The following is an 18,528-nucleotide window of genomic DNA, read 5'->3' on the forward strand; positions in this document are numbered from 1 at the left end:
ACTACTGAGCCCATTCACCTAGAGCGGTGCTCTGCAGCAAGAGAGGCCACTGCAGTGAGAAGCCCACGCAACGCAACGAAGAGTAGCTCCCACTCGCCGCAACTAGAGAAAGCCCGTACGCAGCAACAAAGACCCTATGCAGCCAAATAAATAAATTAATTAATTAAAAAAAACATTTAAAAGTCCTGTGGCTTGAATGAAAGCAGGATTAACTAGAGGCCAAATGAGGAAGCTGATGGGGCCTCCGGGCTTGGAAAAAGAGGGCATTTAGTCAAACCTAAGGCTGTTTTGCTTGCTGCAAACAACTCCATGCTAGCTGTATTTCTTAGCTGAGTAGGAACTTCATGGGCCTGTAAATGAACAAAAAATAGTTGGAGAATAAGAGAGGCAGACAGATTTTCCTGCACCCAAAGATTATGCCTGGAACTAGACAGGGGCCATGCTGACCATGCTAGAAGCCTTCACGGAGCAGAGGCTCCAGGACAGGGAGGGTGCCTGGAACCCTGGTCGCCGGGGCGGGCTGGAGGGGAAAGAGCTGTGCCTCGGGCCCAGGAGGCTGTGGCCTGAGCACCCGACTATGGGCGATCAGGCCCGTAACTTAGCAGGTGTGTTGCACTTTGCACTTCACAGGGACCGTGTGAGGAAAAGCATCCTTCTGTACAATGTGGAGGCACCCCAGCCCAGGCTGAAGCCTTACCTGGAGGCTGGGGAACGTGAAGCGACTGTTTATAAAGTGAACCCGGAGCTATTTATTGGATTCCTTTAACCGCTATCTCCCCACGTGTGTTTCACACCACCTGCAGGTTCTATGAAATGTTAATTAAATGCCAAGTATTAAAAAAAAAATCCTTGGTTAAGTAACTTGGAAACTGGCAGAGGAGTTCAATCCCGTTTCTGCTCTGGGGGCTCAGGGCCTCTCCTGAGCTAATTTACGTGGCGAATTTTCATCAGGTGAATCACATGAGCCGGGAAGATGCTACCCGCAAGTGAGCACAAACCCTTCTCTGCTGGAGCTTCTCAGGGACGAGTGTCCCGGGGAGCACACTCGTGAAGTTTCCCTGGGGACCCCGGAGGGCGTCGCTCTCCTTCGCTCTGGCCGGTGAGCCCTGCAGCCCGAGGCTTCCACACTCCTCGCCTTCCCTTGCGGCACCACAGTCTCCCCCGCGCCTCCCGGCCCCACTTTGGCTATGGGTACTGAATCCTTCCAGAGCTTCTAGCCGATCATCTGAAATGGTATGAAAATGCAGAAAACCAAACCAATCATTTTTGACACAAAGGAAGCGTCAACAGCAGGATTTCAGGCACCTTTATTCATGGCAGGTATTTTTGGTCAGGGGAAACATTCCTGTTACTTAAGGAAGCCAACTGCTTACATCCCGACTGTCCACTTGCCATTTCCCAGGCTTGGAAGCATCTTGCACGCGGTTCCATCCAGTCCCTGAGTCCAGCTGGCTCTGGGCTTTCAGGGCCACACCTTGCGACCTACCGGCCCAGTGAGGGAGTTTCTGCGGCTCGGTGATAACAGTGGGGAATTCATTTTATCCCAGAAGAAATCGACTCCTCTGTGTTCCCCATATAATTTATAAATAGGACAAATTATTCCTTAATATTATTATATATTTGCAATTCAAACAATTAAGACTAGTGACATAGGAAACTTGAAAAAAATCACACTGTGTTGACTACGGGTTTCCCTCTCCAAAGCACTGTTCCATTCCCCAACTTCTTCCATATTCTCTATACAAAATCATCCTGCTGCGACAGCCGCGTGGGTCTCCTTCCCATCAACACTGCCTTGGGGCTCAGCACTCCTGACACTGCAGGCTGAGCCGCAGGAGTTATTTTCCCTGTCTCCCGTTATCAGCAATAAAGCCACTACTCTGCTCGAATTTAGGTAAGAAACAGTTTAAAGAAACTATTTCTTAAAAACTCAAGCCTACAACTAGTTATTTAGTAGGCACGGACTTAACGTGGTCTGTTTTCCTTTTCTGTTTCTTTTCCCAGCCAGTAGCTCAAAAGATGGAGTAGCTTAGCTGTAAAGTCCTGCCAGATTTCCTATGGTAACTGCTGTAGATGGACAAGGTAGGGTCCTACTGAAGGTTCAAACCTCATGCAAAACTCTAACTGCTGGAAGCCTCATCACATCGGGCAACTCTGTCACTGTCCATATTTAAACATTCTAACACTAAAGTGGCCGTGATCACTCTTTGTTACTGTAGCATCTGACCTCAAGGACTCAGGCATAAAACCATCGTTCCGAGTTTTGGTGACAGAGTAGTGCCAGATGTTTCTGAATACACACTTTTAAATGTTTTTAACCACTTGGAAAGTATCGCCAACACACTATTTGGTGTTCACTCATCAGTCACTCTGAGAATCGAAGAACCTTAACTATAAATGCCTTACTTCACAAAAATCTTATTATAACCAAGGATCTACCCTATGTCTAATAAAAAATTACACAGCAACTTTTATCAAACAGCAACTACTACAAAGGGAATGATAGAAAAAAAGTGACTTCACAAAAATACACTAAAAAATTTGACAATTGTATGCAGGAACTGCCAAAGTTTTAGTGTTTAATAGCACAACTGACCAAGGTCCAAGACGTGAATTCACCATGTTCAGGAAACATGGGAGGCAGGGGAGGGAAATCACTCTATAAACTAACTCTATAGTATGTGGTAAGAAGAATGCACACTTTATAATATAAAACCTGTCTACACATAGTAGTTAGTTGCAAAAAGCCATCTGTCTTCTCTTGGCTTGTAAAAAGGGTGTTCCAGATTCCAGTGCAGATGAGCAACCTGTTGAAAAAGCAAAATCCATCAATGTGCTATTCATTCTGTAAGGACACATAAAAAGAATACATAGAATTAGCAACTAAAAATCCTTTCACAATCCTCGTTTGAATTAATTGTACTTTCTCTGCACAATATCCTAGCAAAACTACAATGAAAATCTTTATTAAAAAGATTATTGTGCATTTGTTTTCTACTCCCACTCCTTTCCTTGCGTTATGCCCGTCACTCGAGAAATTCTTCAATCTGTTCTCTTTCACTTGATGGGGCTTTTGAATGCCGGACGATACGAGACCCAGAGACGCTCCTAAGACTGGCAGGACATTGCCCAAGTCTATAAGGAATCAAGGTGACAACCACACAAAACAACTACTTGATTTACTAACATACTGCATCAACCCAATCTACTGTTAAGATAACAGTAAATTTAAGTCTCTTACCTCCTGAACCTCTACTTATTTCCTCGGACTTCAAAGCAACCCGTACTTCATAGTTACCTATCATTTGGTCCAGCCAGGACATGCTCAGAAAATAAAAAAGGAATTTGGTGTCTTTTACTGTGTATTTTGCTACCTAAACATTCACAGTAACCTTTATTTTTATAGGGAATTAAAATGCTAAAAATGGGATGGGAACAAAGGGAGTTCAAAAACTACTGTGGGTTGCAATGAAGTAACCGCCACACTCAGGAAAAGGCTTGTCATGAAGGAACCCACTATGGTGAGAACATGGCACTCATCTGTGCGTCTAGCTATCTTGCTGTAACGGGTATTTCTGATTATTAGTCTCTCCTGATACCTGTAACTATGCAATGGAAAAACAAATCAACTCTAGGGCGAAGGCTTAATGTGGCCACAACCTAGGTCATCTAAATCATAATCAGTCATTGTCCTGGCATTCACCTAGTGCAGGGGGTGTTCCCAAGAGAATCCTTAGAACTTATGGCATTTATGAAGGTGGCAATGTGCGTACTCTCTTTAAGAAACAAAACAAAACAAACCATTGGAAAATCTGCCAGTGATAAGAATTATCAGGCCAACAAAATACACTTCTTTGTTTTCGCTATAATGATATAAACTCAGGGGTTATCTAATATTAACTAATGGTCTTAACTAGAGATCTAGGTCTCATTGATAAAAACAGGAAAAATAAATTCTTCATAAGGAATTAGTTTGGCATGAAAAATTCAAAGCCTGTAGTCCAGAAGGGGAACAATACAAGGGACGCTTGCTAGATCCTGGCTGGGGACAGATCCAGAGAAAGTCCGACTACATCAAAATCACAGGGACACGCACCACACTTCTACTGTCCCTCGCTCCCCTCACCTTCAACTCTTCTGTGTGGCAGGGATCTTGTTTTCCCCGTCCAGCTCTTCCACCCCGGCCTGTGTCATGAGGTCTGCGATGTTTTTCTCCAGGTCATCAATGCGACTGCTCATGTCATCAAGTGGGGAAGTTAAAGACGGCACCAACACCTTCCACTTCTTACCCCTCTCCTCCAGGGCCCTGCAGACTACAACCTTCAACACAGTGTCTTCATGAAAGTGGTTTTCCAATTTCCTTTGGATACTGTTAGAATCTGGTTCAGAGCACGGGAGTCCGGGGTGAGGATCAAATCCCAGCCCTGCCCTTTACTAGTGATGGGACCTGGGCAAGTTCTTTCATTTTTCTAAGCTTCCTGGTTCCTCATCCGCTACACAAAGGTAACGCTACAACCTCTTCATCAGGTGATGGTGAGGATCACAGGTGAGATACACATGAAATGCTTCGCGCACAGTCAACAGTCAATCATACTAGGCAGCATTACCGGTAGACTGTAAGTTCCTCACAGCCAGGGATCTAGCTCAGCTGTAAGCCCAGCTCTTTGCACAGTACTTCTCAGGAAGTGTGCATCTAAGCTCAGTAAAAAATAATAAAAAAAAAAATCTGGTAAATGACTAGTGGAAGTTGACCTGCAAACCACCCACTTATCGCCACCAGCATCCGGAAACTGGGATCCAAAGGCCCATCAGAAACTGACTACAAATAAAGGATATTTCTTCCAATGATCTGGTCGGACATGGTCTGAAATTTATCTTGCATCTGTTGCAGGAGTGTCTGCACCTGTGAAACAACAAAACACAACAGCCCACGCTTACCCCGAGACACCTTCACGGGATCAGGATAGGAGCCCTGGTGCCACGGGGAGACCAGGATTCCGGGTTCCGGCCCCAATTCTCCGTAGCTCCGTGGCCTTCGATTTCCCTGTCCGGGTTTCAGTTTCCCCACCTGTCAAATTAGACTCGGGGGGCTGGTGACGCCCCCTCCCGTCTGGGCCCGCTGCGATTCCCAAGGCGTCGGGTGTTTTGGGGTGGGGCGCGCAGAGCAGAGTGGGTAAGGAGGGGAGCTGGGGGGAGCCGGGGTCACCGAGATTGAGTGGGGCTGGGTGCGGGGGGCGGGTATGGCTGGGCACGTCAGCAGGAGCAGGGGCCTACAGCCAGCGGCCGGGGGGGTCAAGGTGGCCAGGCCGCGGCCGCGAAGCCTCTAGAAACCTGGCTTCCAGAGACCTGCCCCGTGCGGCCTCGGAGAGGGAGCCTCGGTCCGCGGACTTCGCCGGCGCCCCCCGGGGTGCGGCGGCCTCGGGCGCGCCACGCACAGCCGTCCCTTACCACCGAGGTGAGATCCTGCACGGTCTTGGGTTCTGTCTCTGCCATCTCCCCGGTTCCCAGCTTGGCGGTGCTGTCTCAGACGGTCACCTACACTTCCGTCTGTCCGCGCAGACGCCCAGCAGCTGCTTCTCGCGACGTCAGAGGCCAACCGCGGGACGGCGGGGCGCTGTGGGAGCTGTAGTTCGCGCTTCCGTTCCGAGGCGAGGCCCCGCCCACCACTTCTCCGCCTCTTCCACTAAGCCCCGCCCAGCCCCGCCCCTACCGCGCCTCCCTCCTGGCCCCGCCCCGGGAGGAAAAAGGTGAAATGAACCTGCCGTGGGGTTAACGGATGGAGAAGTGGCCTTAGTCTCTTCCCAGACCGTCGTTACAGGCCGCGCTGGCTTTCTCAGGGCGCCCGCGAGGTGTCAAGCCCAGACCTGTGTCGCCGCCTGACCTCCAACAAAACCCCGCAAACCCCGAGAAGGGAGAAGGAGTCGGGTCCCTTGGAGGGAAAACCGACGTCCCTGGGGGGAGGGGCGCGCCCACCACTCGCCCAGTGCCCAGCTGCCAGACTCGTTGCGCCCTGGACACAGTGCTTTTCTTTCTCCCCACGATGGTCGAGCGGAGGTGCCGGCGTTGTGAGACAGGTTGATTTTCACTTTTAAGTGTAAGATACGTTCTGGATGGTGCAAAAATCCTCATGACTTTTTACAAAGCCCTCACACTCCTGTGAGCACCAAGGCAAGAGACATGGCCAGTTCGCTGGAAGCCCCTCCGCGCCTTTCCTATCACCCCCACCTACCCGCCCGCGAGGCCGACCGCCGTCCTGACTCTTATCACAGTCATTTCGTTTCGCCAGCGGCTCAGCTTCATACAAGTGGAATCATACGAAAGCCCTCCTTAGAGCCTGGCTTCTTTCATTCAGCATGGGTGTTCCACGGTGTTGGGTGGGGAAGGTTTCTGGTTTGGTCAAGGAGGGAGCAGTGTGCAGGGTTAGGAGACTGGATTTGCTATTTCCGGAGGGGGGCACTGCGGAGTTGGGACCTCAAGTTCCAGCCCGGCAGGTGGTCTTGGGATTGGGTCTTGTTGGCAAAGGGGTAGGAGAGCCCTAGGATGAAGACCTGGCGTGTTCCAGCAACGTTCACATTCCTTATCTCATTTAAGGACTGCATTTGGGGGTCAGTTCCAGCTTGGTTTTGGCTGCAGAGAGCCTGTAAGGGAAGAACCAGCATCTGTAACAAACCTGGGGGGCTGGTCTTAGGGATATAAGACTCGAGTCTCTTCACCAGCCACTTACCTGCCTTCCCCCCTTACCTGCCTCCCTCCCTGCCCTCCTCCCCCAGCCCCCAGGTTCCTTCCCTTGCCAAGGGGCAAAACATTTTATAATTGGGTTGTTGTTAACTGGTATTTAGTTAGCACTTTAACTGATGACTAAAAATAAACCGCTCTCTGGTGTTTAAACTTAATTCTCAGAAGAACCCTGTGACAGAGTTATCACCGTTTTATAATGTTGAGAAAACAGACACAGGAGGGACTAAGTCTTTTAAATCAGGAGGTCAAATTAGGAAGGAAGAGACAGGACTTGAGCCCAGGACTTTGACTCTACCCTCTCCTTTTTCTATCTTTCTAGAATTCTCTGAGTTGTGTGAGTTTAGAGCAGGGTTAGTCAACAGTGGCACTGTTGGCATTTTGGGTCAGGTCATTCTTTGCTGTGGTGGAGGTGAGAGGTGCCCTGTACACTGTGGGATGTCGAGCAGCTTCTCTGATTTCTACCCACTAGATGCCAGCAGCATATGCCACCACCCCCTTGCCCGTCGTGAAAACCAAATTTATCTCCAGACACTGCCGAGTGTCTCCTGGGGTGGGGGGATCACCCTCAGATGAGAAACGCTGACTTTAGAGGGATCTATGAACATCGCCTAGAGTTCTGTTCACTTGTTCTGCAACCATGAATTTATTTTCGCTTGGACCATTTCTTGAGAATTTTCCTCTATACTGACAGTGAAGCTTGGTGTGTTAGTTTCCTAGGGCGGCTGTCACAAAGCGCCACACACTGGGTGGTTTAAAACAGCAGAAATGGATTCTCTCACAGCTCTGGAGGCCAGAAGTCTGAAGTCGAGGTGTCAGCAGGGTTGGTTCCTTCTGAGGGCTCTGGGGGGGGAATGTGTTCCATCCTCTCTCCCAGCTTCTGGTGCCGCTGGCCGTTCTTCGTGTTCCTCAGCTTGCAGACCCATCACTCCAGCCCCTGCTTCGTCTTCACATGCCTTCCCTCTGTGTGTTCTCTCTTCTTCTCATAAGGACACCAGTCATATTAGATGAGGGGCCACCCTACTCCCGGGTGACATCATTTGAACTAATTACACAGGCAAAGACCCTGTTTCTAAACGAGGTCGCATTGTGAGGTACTAGGGGTTAAGATTTTAATGTGTCTTTTTTGGGGGGGGCACAATTCAACCCGTAACAGTCGGTAAAGTTATACCACTTTACATTTGTATCCTACTTAGTATTTTATAAAGTGTTTACATAGAGCTCCAAAATCATTTAGCTCGTAAGTAGTCAAGGCTGGGTGAGATTGCAGGCCCTCTCACTTTGGACCCCAATCTCTGGGGCTCCCAGACTCAGCACAGAAGACTGGGTACCCACACCCTGGATTTCTAGTCAGGTCTGGCATATGGCCATGAGCAACACAGAACATGAATTAGCACTTGGATCTGGAGTTTTGCTGTGTGTGTGTGTGTGTGTGTGTGTGTGTGTATGTGTGTGTGTTTCTGGCAGGAGACTTAAGGCCTTTTTATCCTGATTGAAATTTTCTTTGCATAAATAGCAAGCTAACTTGACACTTTTTTTGTGGAGGCTTTTTTTCTTTTCCACTTAAGCAGAAAGACAGCATATTTTCTCTGTGTGGAGACCAGGATCTTTTAAACAGCTGCTTTATGCAAAAACTCCACTAATTTATCGTCATGGCTGATATACTTACTTACTTTGCAGGGTTGACATACCGAATGTAACTGAATATTGTTCTACTAACAAAAGTACTGTATTATGTGTGAGGCACTAGCAGTTAACCTTTAAAACTTTGGTTGTGAACAATTTTTTTTAACATCTTTATTGGAATATAACTGCTTTACAATGGTGTGTTAGTTTCTGCTATATAACAAAGTGAGTCAGCTATATGTATACATATATCCCCATATCCCCTCCCTCTTGCGTCTCCCTCCCACCCTCCCTATCCCACCCCTCTAGGTGGTCACAAAGCACTGAGCTGATCTCCCTGTGCTATGCGGCTGCTGGCTATCTACTTTACATTTGGTAGTGTATATGTGTCCATGCCACTCTCTCACTTCGTCCCAGCTTACCCTTCCCCCTCACTGTGTCCTCAGATCCGTTCTCTACATCTGCGTCTTTATTCCTGTCCTGCCCCTAGGTTCTTTAGAACCTTTTATTTTGTTTTTAGATGCCATAGTATGTGTTAGCATATGGTATCTGTTTTTCTCTTTCTGACTTACTTCACTCTGTATGACAGTCTCTAGGTCCATCCACCTCACTACAAATAACTCAGTTTCGTTTCTTTTTATGGCTAATATTCTATTGTATATATGTGCCACATCTTCTTTATCTATTCATCTGTCAAAACCCCTCATTTCTGTTTAAGTGTCATAGTTATGACAACTGTGGGAGAGGGATGTCCTTAAATCATGAGTATGCTCTTGTAGGATGACAGTTTAGAAAATTCTGCCCTAAGAGAAGGCAGGGAAGCAGAGGGTAAAGAAGTAGTGCTTGCTTTAAAATAGTGCATTGTTACACACTTTGGGAAATGCTGCTGAATCAGAGTAACGAGTCTCTTCTCCTTGGGGATGAATCTCAGACAGGAATTTCTGCAGGTACCGGATACCCGTTTTACCTAGAACAATCCATGAGGGCACCAATAATCCTCGGCAGGGAAGACGCTGCCTTGCTGGTGTGAGGAGGGGCAGGGCAGGGATTCAGGATCCACTCGTGGTGAGGAGCAAAGGTAGGGCTTTGTTATGGAAAGAAAAGTCTAGTTCCGGCAAATTTAATTTAGAAACGCCTTCACCCCAGTACCAGTCCTCTTGGCTTGGATTCCCTTGTGACATCAAGTTTTCCTAGAATCCCTGGCATGCACCCTAGGTAGAGCCACGTGGGACTTTGACTTGGGAGGGTCTCTTTGAGGCTGTGTTAACAAAAGAACAGAAAACAGCTTTCATGGGGAAGAATGGTGTCACCGGTGGCATCCTAATGCATCTTGAATCGCTTTGCTTTGCTTTTGGTTTGAAGTGTTGGTTTATGTTTCTCATGTTCATTGTGGCAATTCTCCAAATTAGTGTCACCATGATTGGCTGACAAACAATCAATTTCCTGGAGACAGAATGCCCAGGGAGGAAGGAAATGTTTCTTACAGACTCTGACTTGCAAGTTTGGTTATGGTTTGCTTCGCTGATCCCGTCATTATCCAATTGTTTTGTCATCATCAATTTCATGTATTGTGTGTGACGATACAAACTGTTCCGTTGACTCCTGGTGACATATGTGTGGTGCTGGCTTAGGATAAGGAGGAAAAGTATTGGTGTTGGAGTCATACATAACACTTACTAGGAGTGAGACGTGGTGTAAGATAGTTTTAACTTTTGTGAACCTCGTTTTCTCATCTGTACAGTGGAGATAATCTCTGTTTCAACAGTCCATGAATTATATAAATTATATATATAGTTATATATTACATGTAAAATGTATAACATAATATGTAAATATACATACATCAGTGTGTGAAAGCTCGCCCATAGGAGGCACTTATAAAGTATTAGCATCCTCCCCTTCCTCTTTTTTTGTTAAGGATCTTAACTAAGTAAACTTCTTGATGTCTGTCTATCCTGTATCTATTTCATTCTGTATCTCTCTGTCTGTCTGTGTATCTTTCTATGTATTATTTATCTATCTAGCAATCATCTGTATGTTTTTTTCCAAGTCAGAAGGATTTGACGGTTATGAAAAAAGAAAGGAAAGGAGTTAGTTATTAGGCAGGCAGCACTTACTTTTACTTTCTGGCTTTAAATATTATAGGCCAACCAGAGCACCATTTGAAAAAATACACCTTTGCTTTGTCACTGTGTTTAAACTGTACTAAAGCTGGTCTAAGACCAGGTCCACACATTAAAAATCCCAGATCACCTTTATCTGACTATTTCACAAAAGAAGTTACAAATTTCATGGTAACTACAAAGTAAATCAAATATTAATTTACAGCCCAGAAACTATAAGCAATTCAGTAACTAGGGCCCAAAAGTACTGTAGCCACAATAGAATGAAAAAAATTTTAATTATAAACTTTTATCCTTTTTGAGCATTTATGAAAAAAATTTTTTTTAATTTCTGAAAATTTGTATCTTGGGGGGATAAATAATATTTAACATCAGAAGAGTGTTGACATGTGCATGACAACGCAAAACCGTTTTCATATAGCCTTCATTTTCAATACTTTAATAATCCGAACGCTTGTATGACTGAACGCTGAATGACTGTTTCCTAAAGGAAAAGCTTTAAAAAAACAGCAGAAAATGGACATTTTCAGCGAATACTTCTTACAGGGCTGCTCTGAACCACTTCCTCAAAGGTTCCGTAGCTTCACAGTGATAATTACTGTGCTTTTACTACCCCCGCTGCTTCTCACAGTATCCCTACCGACCAGCAAGCACCTGGGACCAAACAAAATCTCACAGGCTCGTCAAGCGCAGCAGCCCTCCAAGGATTAACGTTCTGATAGCGCTGCAGCGTGGGCGACAGGAAGAGGCGTCTCTGCCTCCCGAATCTGATGAATGTCTAAATGACTTCTGCTTACATTACAGACTTATTCTCAATTTACAGAAGTAAAGTTCTTATCTGAAATCCTTGTTCACACATTCAGTCCCACCATTTTTTTCTCTCTCTACATAGTTCATATATGCTTTTCTAGAAACATAGTCAAAACCAGAGAATGTTTCCAGTAGTGGGCTATTCCATTAGCAATAGGAAATACAATAAGGGTAACACAGTTTACATAGCAAAAGGATTGTTAATTGCCTTAGATGAACAATTATGAAAGCACTTTATCATCGCATTATGAGAGGTTCCAAATCTCAACAGCCAGATAAGGAGAGAAGGTGGGATGTATCATCTTGGTGAAAGGCGGGGCCAGATCATTATTATTATTATTACTATTCTTTAGTAGTTAAACGGAAAAGGAAGTTGTCTTTCTCAGTGCTCACCTTTCTCTTGGAGTGATTTTTTTCTCCTTGGTGATTTATCTGTTGACTCCTGCTTAAGTCAACTACACGTGAATAGATTAATATGCTCCATCTTCAAAATCAGAAACTGCTTGGAGATCCTTTAGAATTTGTCTATAGCCAAGCACAGAACAAGCTCTTGAAGATCCCGCATGACTTTCGCCCTTAGCTTTCCCTCCGCTCAGTTGGTTTGGTAGTGACCGGGTACTTGGGAGGACAGGAGTTAACTTTTGGATAACTGAGATCTCTGATTCATCTGGTAGACTCCCCTCATGGACCTGACAAGCCATAGAAGGGAAGGGAGGAAATACTTAAGAAAATGATGATATCTTGTATAGGAAAAATTTCTAAGGTTCCAATATTAATTGAGAATAGTGTTAATAAGGTTCTTAGAACTAAGAAGTAGTAGAAGGTCTGTTTAGTTGGTCTGGATAGATAGTGATGCTAACTGAGGCTTCAGACCAGGGCTCTCTGGTCTGAAGTAGACATTGTGTCTGAGAGATGGGGGTGGCACGGGATATAGCGGGGACAGCATGAGTCCTGGAGCCACGTGGCCCGGCTTCCAGTTCTGGAGGCCACTTACCTTGGGCAAGCTGTTTGATTTTTCTGAGCCTCAGCTTTATTTGTTAGTTGGAGAAGATAATGGTACTGCCTCACACGGCTGTTGTAAGGATTCAACGAGTTAATAAGTATAAAGGATTTTACATAGTGTGGGCACATAATAAGTAATCAATACATGTAAACTATTATTATTAATTGCATTTTTGTACCCTGTTCACACACACCAGGACAACTGTAGACCCTTTTCTTCAGAACCACCTGGAGAGCTTGTGTACAGGTAGAATTGCACTAAACCCAGCATCAAACATGGCGTTGGTAACAATTTCTTAGTTGCCAATCTTAAGATCAATGTATTCATTTTGGATAAAATGCAATCTGATCGACTTCGAGAGTTCCATGGTAGATGGTTATTCCATTTATCAGACTGCTTAAAATGTCCTTTTGAAAATCTGGGATGAGCCACCAAAATTTCTAAAAATGTTCTTTAAGAATCAAAGTCTTATTTGATACCAGGTGATACTTACCATGAAACGTAGCTGGATTTATTTTGTTATGATGTTCAGATTTGCAGGTGCTGCTGGAGTGTCAGGGCAGGTGCCTCTACCTGAAATGAAGTCCACTTGGAGAGAACTGGCAGCCTCGAAGGTAACTTTTATAGAAATTAGAAAATGTTCACATGTGCTTATTAAAACAAATCGTCTAAAATACTTAATTTATCATATGTCAAATGAGGAGAAAATGTAATTTTTAATTAGCTAAGGTGATTAATATGCTAATAAAAAGAAGGTGTGACTGTTTATTCAATGAAAATAAAATCCTCAATCTTGCGCTCAGTAATGGGAAAGCAGTTTCTGGCTCTTACTTTTTTTTTTCAATAACCTGGACTAAAATAAAATGCAGTGGTAATTGTGAAATAATGTTTTGATTCTACCTTTGGTTTCAGTAAACAATGTAAATATATTCTAGCAAGTTAAAAACACCCTGTGATTCAGGAAACACTACCACTTTGGCTTCTGAGAATTGGGCTATTTTGTTGTTGTTGAAGGGATTAGAAAGAACAACATGACAGAAATATCTTGTCCTGATAAGAACTCTGGGGACAGGGAATATACTTAAATAGGGGATAATTAAGGCACATCCTGCTTGTTGATGAAGTGTGCCCTATACTCTGATTTCTCTGTGTTCTAAGCTGAGCTACCAGCTTGACTGGTAAAGTGCAGGAGAGCCTGTGGGCTTGAGAGAAAAAGGCGAATCTGACACTTGCCTACTTGAGTGGATGGGTCACTCGAGGTCTGTATTCCTCCCCACGGAGGGCCCCGGCTCATGGAGGAGGGCGAGATTTCTGATGCTTAGTTAGCTAGCCTTTGAGCCAGGCTGCCAACCACCTGGCTGTCTGAGGATGTTCCCGGGTGTGTTCCAGGTTGAGCCCTCCCCCCGCCTTACGGGAAGAGGGGAGCGAGGTCCACCGGGGAGACACAAGGCTGCGTCCTGTGAGGCCAGAAGACGAAATCTGGTAAAGTGTGACTGTGCAGGCTTGGACCCCCTGCCCCCGAGCCTGCTTTGTGTGCTGGTGGGGGCTTCTGGCTTTACAGACTTACCCACTTAACAGGAGACGTCAGGGGACCCAAACGGCCAGCCAAAAATGTGAACTTGCACTAGGCCAGACCCAGCAACAGTGACATCAGACACAACATAGAAATCAGAGAAGAGCTACTGTCCAGCAGTTTTAACCACCAACACCCATTTATTTTAATGAAAAAAAGTCTCTGCATTCTATATGCTCCAAAAAGATTTACTATCAAAACAAATACAATATATGGAACTCTATCTGCATAATTTCACTACAATAAAGACAACATATGACTTCTAGTTCCTACAGAAGGTGAACTGAAAAGCACAAGTGCAAACAGAGATTGCATAAGAAAGCGTGTGCGCGAGTGTGGTTAAAACCTTTAGTAAGCAACTGCATTAAAATATGCTAAGACACTTACCTGACCCTAGGTCGTGGCGAGCTCTAAGAAAAAGCCACAGGCTGTCACTAGTTTTATCTGCTAGAAAAATTTGGTGTGAGCTTTGATGGTTCAGTTACAGTTTATCGACAAGAAGATAATCTCAGTACAAGCACTAATCTCCTTCTTACTTTTACATGCTCACAGAATAAAAACCAATTACTTTTCATACATAATGAACATCTTTTATTTTCAGGTTCGCAAATGACGGTCGTCGATTCACACAAAAGGGTACTTTTAAAACTACCTGTATTTACTCTATTGTATGCATGTATATATGAAACGAATGGTGTGTATGTGCATAAATGTATGTCTGTACATGTAGGCAGATATATGTATACACATGGTACCTGATGACCTCTTCGGATGCATGTATGACCTCCACGATGACATTGGCTGTTGTACATATGCCGGGGAGGGCGACATTCTGTCATGATCCGGGCCCCCAGAAAACCCAATGGGAATGTGGATTCTGGACAGCTGCAAACGCAGGTGGATAGATGCCCGTGCGTTTGATGGTAAAACGCCCAGCTCTGCTCCTCACCTCTCTCGCTCGGGATCATCATCACACAGGATGGCAGTGAGAGCTGCTCGTCGCCCTCATTCTAAAGAGAAAGGGCTCTGTCTCTGCTCTCCCCCTCTGCGGACCTGCCTGGCTGCTGGGCTGGTGGAGAAGCGTCAGCTCTGTGGTCTGCCCCAGTGCTGAACTGGATGCTGAGGCCCTGGTGGGGTCAGTTGCTATAGCTTCTACCCCTTCTTTGCTTAGCCTCTCAAGGAAGGGTGACATACCAAAACCAAGCTTCTCCTGTAGAGTCTGTCTCTATAAATACTGGGTATATACACGTATAGATACACATACATATACAAATACTAACCCACAGACCAAACTGGATGTGTGGAGTGCTGACTAGCAACATGGCAACACATCAGGAAGAGTAGTCATTGTTCCTCCTCCCAGAAGGTCAAGTTCTATGCCACGATCTTTAAACACTCAGGGAAAATTCAGAGGATTCCATTAATTAAAGGAGAAAGGGAGATGCTGTCAAAATGGTGAAGTACAGACTAAGTGAAAATTGCAAAGAAAACAAAAATCTGGAACAATTGAGGCCTAGTTGTGAAGTTTGAGAGCTGTAAACTGCAATCTTCAGATCTGGATTTTTTTTGTCTTTTTTTCCTGTTGCTATGGAAACTTGGTAGTCAAGCTTCAGATGTCAGGAGTTCTCACAGACCTGAATGGAAAAGATTCAGAGTCAAGTCAAGAAATATAACAACTCAATTCAAAACATTTTAGCTAAATACTAGATACATGACTGACAAGCTATAATAAATGCATTTATAAATATTGCACTACCTTGGGGAAGTTTTTTTTTTTTTCCCTAAGCATAACATTTGAAGAGAGAATGAACTGTTCTGCTGGTTCATGTCTTAAAAAGCTGGACTGCTCTGAAAACGCGAACGCCAGACACCTCATCTCAGACCAGCCGTGGCCACTACTGCTGCTTCACTGAGCCCTATCTTCTGCAGTCAGCCCAGAGCTTGGCTATTTTATAGACAAGCCTACTTGGTAGCTTAGAAATTGACGATCATCCCAGATTTTTTTTTGGTCACACAGAAGAGCAAGATAGTTAGTGGTGGTTCTCCAGAGATGGTGTATGAATTTCTGATGCTTGCTGTAACAAATGACCACAAACTCAGTGGCTTAAAACCACACAAATTTATTCTCTTACACTCTGGAGGTCAGAATTCTTATGGGGCTAAAGTCAAGGTGTTGGTAGAGCTGCGTTCCTTTTGGAGGCTCTGAGAGGGTAGCCCCCCCTTCCCTTTCCAGCTTCCAGAGGCCACCTGGGTTTGGTTGTGGCCCCTTCCTGCATCTTTGTGGCCTGCATCAAAGTTTACTGAGGTCGCCAGACTGTGCTTATTCTCTAGGTTTTACACCAACTGAGGGACTTCTACTCTGCCTGATGATAGTATGAATGGAAATAGCTCGGTTCTCTGCCATTTTTGCTTAATTACTATTATATCTTGGAAATGTACAGGGAAATGGTACCACTAAAAACTCGTGTTACAAAGAAAGAAAAATGTATAAAAGGTCAACCCACAATGCAAGTATAGTTTATTCTGGAATGAACTGAATGCTGGAATATAACGGGTTATTCTGTAAAGCTTAGGGGTTTTCATTCTAAATCTGTTAAGGCAGAGGTCCCCAGCCTTTTTGGCACCAGGGACCGGTTTCGTGCAAGACCATTTTTCCACAGACGGGGGGCCGGGGGCGGGGGCAGGGGCGATGGTTCAGGCGGTAACGCGGGCGATGGGGAGCCGCAGATGAAGCTTTGCCCGCCCGCCCGCCCGCCGCTCACCTCCTGCCGTGCGGCCCGGTTCCTAACAGGCCGTGGCCCGGTACCGGTCCGGTCCGCAGCCCGGAGGTTGGGGAACCGTGTGTTAAGGGGTGGCTCAGTATGAACCTATTCTGCACGCCATTGATTTTAGAGTTTAAAGCAGTCATGTATCTGTTTGGAAAATTTAGAGCTGCTGCTCTAAATTTTAGATTAAAAGTGTTTGTAATATGACTCGAGTCTAAAAAAGACGATATTGAGAAAGTTAAGGGTGAAAGCTGTTTTAACAGAAAGGACCATGGAAATGAACATGCTAATTGAGATGCAAGTCTTCATCATTTTCTACACCTAGGGATCTTTATATTGCTTGACAAGTGAATTCCTTTGGGGCTAGGAGTCGTCTGAACTCATTTCACTTCCTTCTTTTCAGTTGAATTTTTCATTGCCCTTGCTACCATCGCCGTAAACTCTTTGGTTACCTGGGCTGCAGTAAACTATATCCTTCAGATTCACCTATTTGAAGAAAGACTGGAAAAGAACATATTAAATGGCATCACTAATTTCATTTAAAAATATTTTCCTGTGTGAGATCAATAACTCAAAATAATCATTTTGGTCACTGAGAAAAACAGGAAAAAAATTTGGGCTGAATAAGATCTACTACATTTGAAACTGTCCAATCCCTGTTTGTCAACTTAGACTATAACCTATCTCCTGTGACAGTTGAGTTGATTACATGAAGTAGTCCATGATTATGTAATGTTTTCAGTGGTGCATGTGCGAGGTCGGAGGTCGACTGTCATTGTCCATGAACTTGTACTACTTGGAGGGATTGGCTCTGTCTGCAGGCAGAGCACAGCCTGCTCTACTTGGGCTTGGTGCTTCCAGGCCCTGCCTCTGCCCATAACATATTTCACAATGAAAAGGAACAAAATATTGACACACTCAACGACATGGACTGTATGATTTCATTTGTAGAAAATTCTAGAAAAGGCAAGAAACTAGTAAGAGAAGGCAGATCACTGAGAGTCTGGATTGGGGAGAGGGGATCAACAGCAAAGGGATACAAGGAAACTGCATCTTGATTGTGGCGTGGCTACACTTTACCAAAATTCATCAAACTGTACCCTTAAAATAGGTGAATTTTATGGAATGCAAATAATACCTCAATAAAAAGCATTAGAATGAAATGTATTTCCAGTGGCTGTTTTTGCTCTTCTTGGTCACCTCTTTAAACTTCTTCCTTGTGATCAAGATTACGATTCAATGCCCTCTCCTTTCCAAACACAGAGACATTTAATTTTGGTACTTGTTCAAATGGTGCACCTCATCTGTCCTTTTATATTCTTGCTCTTGCTGATTAATTAGGCCTAAAACAATGTTCAGGAAGGTTTCAGCACCGTGTTCTTCCTTGAACTTGCCTTGTCACACCACACAGAGCCCTACAAAAAACCCTAACGGAGATGCCAGCTTGCTTCCTTGGGAGGGTCTTGGGGGAGAATTACGCTTCCCCTCAATGTCATCAGCACATAATTTTTTTTTTTTTTTTTTTCGGTACGCGGGCCTCTCACTGTTGTGGCCTCTCCCGTTGTGGAGCACAGGCCCCGGGCGCGCAGGCTCAGCGGCCATGGCTCACGGGCCCAGCCGCTCTGCGGCATGTGGGATCTTCCCGGACCGGGGCACGAACCCACGTCTCCTGCATCGGCAGGCGGACTCTCAACCACTGCGCCACCAGGGAAGCCCCATCAACACATAATTTAAACAACAAAATTGGCAGTGAAAATAATTTCATTTACATTTTCTATTACTTTCAATGTCAGTAGTTTTATTTCCTTTACTTTTAGATGTCAAAGAAGGAAGTGTGTATCAGTTCAACTCTCAGATGCAATAAAGCCACCTACGGTATTGTAATAAACTGAA

General features: G+C 44.9%; 2 protein-coding genes and 1 long non-coding RNA gene across 4 annotated transcripts in view; 1 reads left to right on the forward strand and 2 right to left on the reverse strand.

Moving 5' to 3' along the window:
* Positions 1–1,291: 1,291 nt before the first annotated feature.
* On the reverse strand, positions 1,292–5,604 carry HSBP1 (heat shock factor binding protein 1). Its single transcript, XM_004280099.4, has 4 exons — positions 5,449–5,604; positions 4,837–4,903; positions 4,127–4,247; positions 1,292–2,807 (listed from the first exon to the last, which is right to left on the reverse strand). The coding sequence occupies exons 1-3, from the start codon at positions 5,491–5,493 to the stop codon at positions 4,129–4,131; spliced, it is 231 nt and encodes a 76-aa protein (XP_004280147.1). The 5' UTR covers positions 5,494–5,604; the 3' UTR covers positions 1,292–2,807; positions 4,127–4,128.
* A 310-nt stretch (positions 5,605–5,914) lies between these two features.
* On the forward strand, positions 5,915–17,759 carry LOC125962762 (uncharacterized). Of its 2 annotated transcripts, none has more exons than XR_007474478.1 (3): positions 5,915–6,094; positions 12,830–12,911; positions 17,039–17,759. It is a non-coding gene; the product is annotated as an uncharacterized LOC125962762 (long non-coding RNA). The 2 variants fall into 2 exon arrangements; XR_007474477.1 differs by having other exon boundaries at positions 6,011–6,074.
* Positions 13,988–18,528, reverse strand: part of CDH13 (cadherin 13) — a 999,893-nt gene continuing 995,352 nt past the window's right edge. Inside the window, exon 14 of the mRNA XM_004280100.4 lies at positions 13,988–15,504. Coding sequence (XP_004280148.1) covers positions 15,497–15,504 — 8 coding nt within the window. The 3' untranslated portion in view covers positions 13,988–15,496. The remainder of the gene's footprint in view (positions 15,505–18,528) is intronic.

The sequence above is a fragment of the Orcinus orca genome, chromosome 20 (assembly GCF_937001465.1).
Source record: "Orcinus orca chromosome 20, mOrcOrc1.1, whole genome shotgun sequence".
In the NCBI taxonomy this organism is placed as follows: Eukaryota; Metazoa; Chordata; class Mammalia; order Artiodactyla; family Delphinidae; genus Orcinus; species Orcinus orca.